The sequence below is a fragment of the Wasmannia auropunctata genome, unplaced genomic scaffold, assembly GCF_000956235.1.
Source record: "Wasmannia auropunctata unplaced genomic scaffold, wasmannia.A_1.0 LD335556.1, whole genome shotgun sequence".
Taxonomy (NCBI): Eukaryota; Metazoa; Arthropoda; class Insecta; order Hymenoptera; family Formicidae; genus Wasmannia; species Wasmannia auropunctata.
The window spans coordinates 526,863-533,492 of NW_012027334.1; the positions used below are offsets into that span (position 1 = coordinate 526,863).

The 6,630-nt window shown below is 36.1% G+C and overlaps 1 protein-coding gene across 1 annotated transcript; it reads right to left on the reverse strand.

Moving 5' to 3' along the window:
• Positions 1-1,591: 1,591 nt before the first annotated feature.
• LOC105456788 (chymotrypsinogen A) lies at positions 1,592-5,974 on the reverse strand. The gene is made up of 5 exons (XM_011701089.1): positions 5,406-5,974; positions 4,233-4,482; positions 3,747-3,892; positions 3,232-3,509; positions 1,592-1,768 (listed from the first exon to the last, which is right to left on the reverse strand). Exons 1-5 carry the CDS (start codon positions 5,752-5,754, stop codon positions 1,592-1,594), a joined length of 1,200 nt encoding a protein of 399 aa, XP_011699391.1. The 5' UTR covers positions 5,755-5,974.
• Between the last annotated feature and the right edge of the window lie 656 nt (positions 5,975-6,630).

Sequence of the window (6,630 nt, forward strand, 5' to 3'; positions counted from 1 at the left end):
TTCTTTATCAGGGATGTATCATCATTTCTAATTTAAAATGGTAGATCAACAGTATTATTAACAGTATTTTAATTAATAGATATTTGAAGACTGTCGAAGGTACACCCTCGCAGAATGTCTCTGGGAATGCCTTTAGCATATACTCTTTAATTGTTATTCGAATTATTTGCTTTACGAGTTGTCGTAATACACGCCCCCGCAACGGAACGTAATGGCACGCACGAAGCGCAGCGCACCTGTAATTAATAATTGAGGCTAATTAAGCTCGGTAATCGAATATGCTCTCGTAGTGTGTCACGCGTATGTCCTTCGTGAATCAATATCTCCGACTCCGTCGTCTACCGCCGCGCCATGGGCGTCATCATGCAGTCGCGTTTATTAAAACATTGTAGCGTGCGTACATCTTGCAGGCGCTTTACGGAATAATTAATCACGTTGTAATTTATTTGCTCGACTCTCTTGACATATATTATAAGATAAAGTCGCGTAACGGACTCGCGCGGATGCGAGGATCCTACACATAATTAACAGGGCAGGGGATTTTAAGGAAATTTCAAACGCGACGTCTAAACTCGAAGGAATTTTACTACATTCGACGAGTCGCGTGATTTCGCGACTATAGAATGAGATAGAAATTCATGTTTCACCGACATAATTTAAGTGATTTGAAACGAGATCGTCTCATCTTTTTCCGGTTGAATGAGTAACCGTGAAAGTTTTAACCGGCCGCGGCCAATGTACCGGAAAGAATCTTTACGATCCTCGGGACCTATCATCTTATTTATTTTTGATTCCTCGACGTTTAATCGACTGGATCGTTTACGAATATTATACTTATGATTACAATCTGTAAATAAAATGATTATTACAAGCGGCTGCGGAAAAAGCTCTTACACGTCGTTATCCTAGTGTTTTCAGCTTTCTATAGCCGGCTTATTATTTTTATTCGATTCACAACGTGACCTATATATTATACATGTCCATATAGATACAGATATTTATAAATTAACATCCGTTTTCGGTCGAATTTTTATTCATGTATACTTGAAACTTTCTTTTTCCAAGTATATATCTTATAAATATATAAAATACACAACGCAAATGTACAATTGTAACAAATGTAAACACACTACATGAAATGCCACGTAAAAACGGAGATCACTTTATGATGCACCTTGTACATAAGAATGGAATATTTTCTATTATATTATCGCCCTACAAAATAATCTTATCAAATAAATTTGTATATATTGCGTACCGTCTTTAATCAACTGAATATAAAAATACTTTACTTTTCTCCTATTATATAAATAATACCTATAAATAAATAATAAAATAACGCGTGTTTCACATAAATATATAATAAAATTCTAAACTACGCGATAATATAATAGAAAAAGCGCTAAATAATTTCCACGCACACAGTCTTACATATACAATAAATACAAATTGTTTCTATGTGCAATAAAAATTAGTATACAAATATACAATGTGCGTGAAGTCAGACTATATATACAAATACAAGGAACTACATACGCTTTAGCGCTGTACAATAGCATATTTACATCATCGGTATTTACAGGAACAAATTTCATCGTTCCTCGTCGTTGGCGTCGATCGTCTTGTTGATCCAGTGCAAATAATGCTGTATCTTGGTGTACACGTCCGGATAGCCCGGCCTGGCGCAACCGGATCCAAAAGACGTGACGCCGACTAGCTGCCAAGCGCCATCGGTACGACGACACTGCAGAGGTCCTCCGGAGTCACCCTGAGGATTAGGACAAAAAGGTAAGAATCAGTTAATTACATGAATGAGGTTGCTGTGCATTATGTGGTCAAATTTTAATATTATAATTTATTATTAGTATGTTATTGAATTATACGATATTATACGATAACATCTACTTTTTACCGATTAAATAAAAAATCTTATTAAGTTTCCCTGCAATTTTTCGTTGAAATAGGAATTTGCTAAAGTATAAATTTCTCTCTCATTTGCTAATTTAATATAGGTAATATATTAAATTATATATTTAATAAATTTGTGATATTATTGCAGCGTCATTATTTTGATGATGCAACAAGAATCAATTGTTATTAAATAATTCATAGATTCAGCAAAATTATTGTAGAAAACAAAATTAATACTTTTAATAAACTTTTAATAAACTTTTAATACTTTTAATACTTTTAATACTTTTTAATAAACTTACCATATATATAATAAACTTTCATGATCAATTTATTATATAAATTTACTATGTAGGTGTGCCAATAAATATTATTAATACTTCTAATATCTTTCAAAAAGGCAAATAAGCATTAAGTATATAAAAAAAGTCAAATATACATCTGATATATAAAATTAATAATACATATATTATCATCCAGAATTTTTTACTTTAAATGTTTAATATTGTGGATTTTTATATTAAAAAAATACGGGCTTTTACGCACACTTAGAATTCGAAAATTTCAAATCAATTAGTACAGTAGTAATTCTCTCTTCACAAATCCTCGTGAGCTCGCGCGCCGCCGCTCGTGCGATCAATTTTATTATGGGAAAGTGCACGAGCGACGTAATTAACAACAAATCGACGCTTTCAGATAATAAAACGTGTTTGTGAGCGATTCGTTTTACTCTCGGTGTCTGGCGCGTGCATGTATTAACGCGCGTTCGCGCGTTTGTATGAATGGATTATATACAGGGTGAATCAAGTTTCACCGCTCAATGATAAAACGTTCTATATCGTGCGTGGTTTATAAATAAATAAAAATCGGCACTTTCGACAGTCTTTGAGAAAACTGGTTATTGATGGTTATTTTCTATATACATTCCTGGTAAAGAAATTCTCATAACTAATTAGATTTGTAAGAATTTTTTATATACTCAATTTTTATGAAGATTTCTAATAATTTTGAAGTTCTTCAGACTTTATAAGTTTTCTTTGAAAATGACAGAATGAGAAATCTTAGGATATTTCAGAAACTAAATATTCAGACTATAAAAAATTCTTAAAAAGATGTAGACTTTCTCGACACTTCAAAAGTGTTTTAATTTGTATTAAAAAAATCTGAGAAGCTTTTCTAAGTTGTAAAATTACAGAAATTTTGAAAAATTCTGAAATTTACTTAGTAATTCGGAAAAATAATTACATGAAGAGTTCTAAGAAAAAATTTCATATAGCTCTCGAACGAATTAATTTCTAGAAAAATGAGAGAGATTTTTACCACGCAGCTTCCGGAGGAGCCGTCGATCTGACCGGCGCAGAGGTGGCCCTTTCTAATGGGCACCGAGGTACCGTAAGCCTGCAGGCACTCCTCCAAATTCAGAAGCGGGACACTGGCCTCCAAAAGTGCGGTGGAGAGCGAGGGCGAGGGACCGTATCGGCCCCAGCCGGAGGTCACACATTGTGCATGACCGCCGCTGAGCTCCTGCCCGGGCCCGGGTAGGCAGATAGTGCGGACGACCTTGGACAGAGGCGCCGGCCTGGCGAGTTTCAACAAGGCTGTAACAGCGAGAGCTCTATCAAGATCTCTTTCAGGACTCCAGAAGAGAGGCTCGCGAGAGATTTCTCCGGTTTCAGAATTCATTTAGGAGTATATTAAGATAAAATTTTAATTTTATGGGAGTTCTCGATCGGGAATTAAATTGTTAAAATTTTGGGTTGACGAAAACTGGATTTTGTCGAATATTTTTCAGATTATTTATACCGGCATACCTATAGAGATACAAGGATACTCACCTATGTCGTGCACGTAATTATTGAATCTCTCGTGGAGGATCACTTTCTCGACGGGCAGGCGTGCGGATCCGCGTCCTCCTGAGTCCAATTCCCATTCGCCGACCACCGCCGTCCATAGCGCACCGATGGGCAAATTGAACAGTTCGCTGAAGTAAATTTCCACTTGAGAATACGAAGCATAAGGTAAATATACTCGAAAAGAGATTGAATCTGGGGTAGAAATATCCGTTTAAATATCGGCAATGAGTATTTAATAATTTTAGAGTTAATAGGATATAATGAATTTGTAAGATATTGAATTAACGAAAGTTTGATGAGGGGAAAGAAAAGAAAATTGAGAAAAGCTTGCTCGAATAATTTGAAGTTTTAGGGAAATTAAAACGGAATTGATTGAAAAATTCGGCACGTCTTCTTGTGAAATGAAGTATAGCAAAGTAACTTTCTATCTATATACATGTAGATATTCTGTAGAAATATCAAACTCACTTGTGAATGCAGTGCGCGGCGGTGATCACCCACTTGGGGTCGATCAGCACACCGCCGCACCAGTGGCCTATGAAGCCCAGTTTCGGGTGCAACAGCTGAAGGGACACCTGCCAGGGCCACGCGCCCCTCCGGCTGGGCTTGCCGTTGAAGATGCGGCCGGTGGTGGTGGTGGTCGTCGACAACGAGACGCCGCCGTCCCGCGGCTGATGGACCTTCGGCGAGACAATCGATCGCGGCTGCCTCTGTGACGCTGCTGGACATCCGCACTCTGTTATCCGAAGCCGCTTGTGTTTGCTTAATGTTTTCACATTGGTCGCGAGATGTACGAACTTCACGTAGCGTAAAAAAGGTAACGCCGTCAGGGACACTCGGGTAAGATTTAAGAGTACGATGCAATTCGAGCTATACATCAGGAACTTTTAAACGTCTAGGATTTGTGAGTAAATCGGTGGATAAAAGTAACGCACAGGACATAGGATTTTCGTGATTATCTCTGAAATGTATTTTATCATGTGAATGCAATAAAATACGAAATACATTTTAGAGATTTAAATACATGCCAGCTATCCGAAGTTGTAAGGTCTACTGATCTAAAATCCAAAGCTAATCTATATTCCAAAAGGAAGATTTCAAATCAAAATATACAGGATGTATAATTTTTTCAAGTGTCGCAGATTCAAAATTCGACGAAACTAAAATTTTATTAAATTTCATTTAAAATTTGAAATATATGTATAAGGAACAGTAAAGTGGTGACAATACAAAATCAATTTAGAAATCAAGAAAAAACTGTAAATTAAAAAAAATTACATATTCTTAAAAGATTATGATGACAATTCTAATTTTAAAAGAAAGAAAAAATATTTAACGGAAAAATCTTATAAAGATAAGAAATTTACGCCAAGCACATTTTTATATAACAAATATTTAACAATATATACGCATCATTAAGTAAAGAATTAGCTGCTCAAAAATAGATATAAAATTTGTCTAATTAGTCAAGTACTACTGAGAAAAAGCTAAATTTAAAAAACGACACTTTTAAAGATATTAAATTTAAATAAAATATTAATTTTATTATATATTTCCTTATGACTATATTACACTGAAGAAAAGAAACATTCCTGGTAAAAGATTGCAAGGAAAATTACAATGTCTCGAGGAGTTACTTACTAAAATGATCCTCTCGGATAATTCTTATCATGGCACACTGTGCCTCCGCTAGAACGACCACCAGCAGAACAAGCAAATCACTGCGAAAACGATACATCACCAGCGAAATCGAGAATATCCGCGCTGGATCACCACACCGATCACTATGATCTATGAATCCGCATAGCCTGACTGGCTTCGGCGACGCCAATCGATCCTCGAGTAGGATTAGCGCGACGCGAAGAGCGGATCCTTCGGTACGAAGCGATCTCGAAGAAAGTGATCGTTGAATAGCGCGGGAGAGGGGAAAAGCGAGTGATGTGCGGTCTAGCAGATGCTGAGGAACTACACGAGGCGCGTTTAACATCATAATTTATGGAATGGAATCTCGACACGAATTTTAATTATATACAGTGACGATTCTTCAATCTTAAAAACGTCACGTTTAAAATAAATATGGAAAAGGTCGATAAGTCTCGAGTTTAAAAAAATTTAGACGTTTAAAGAATAAACTATGATTGATATCTTTGTTAATAACTCTGGAAATTTATTTTTAATTATATGTCAAATTCGAGTCTTTACACAAACTTCAAAATTCACATGTTTGAAACAGCGCGCTAGACTTTGAATCTCTGAAAGATTGAAATTTATTGAAAGTGCACCTGGAAGTTGTAATTGTTAATAATGTAATTCTTGGACATTCAAAATCTGGCATTTAATGAAATTTTTCAATCTCCAGAACACCATAAATTTTTGAGATTTTTGAAATTAATTTTTCCGTGTCAATTTTCTCGAAAACTTGGCATTACGATGAAAATAAACGGAGAAATGATTTTCCTTTCATTTCGAGAGAACTCCGAATGGAAGTCGACCGAAAGAAATCCTAGTAATCCGTTGAGAGCCGCGGTAAGAAAAAAAATTAGCGAAGCGAATCGATTAAAAAGGAAGAAGGTGAGAAACTTTCTCTCACTACAAGACAAAGCTTTCGCAGGATCATTCGAATTCGGAGGACTTTCTTACTTAGTAAAAAAAAATTTCGTCACCGGTGCACGGATCGAGAATTAGGTTCACGTGGTGAGCAGTTTATAAGCACAATTGTTAATTAGCGTTCAGCTCGAGGAAAGAAACCGAGGGAACCAAGGCGCAATTCAAGAGTCTTTCTCTCTCCTTCTCTTTTTCTCTTTCTCTCTCGTTCACACACTCAAACGAGGCGACAACTTTCGAGAGCGAATCAGCTCTACTCGTA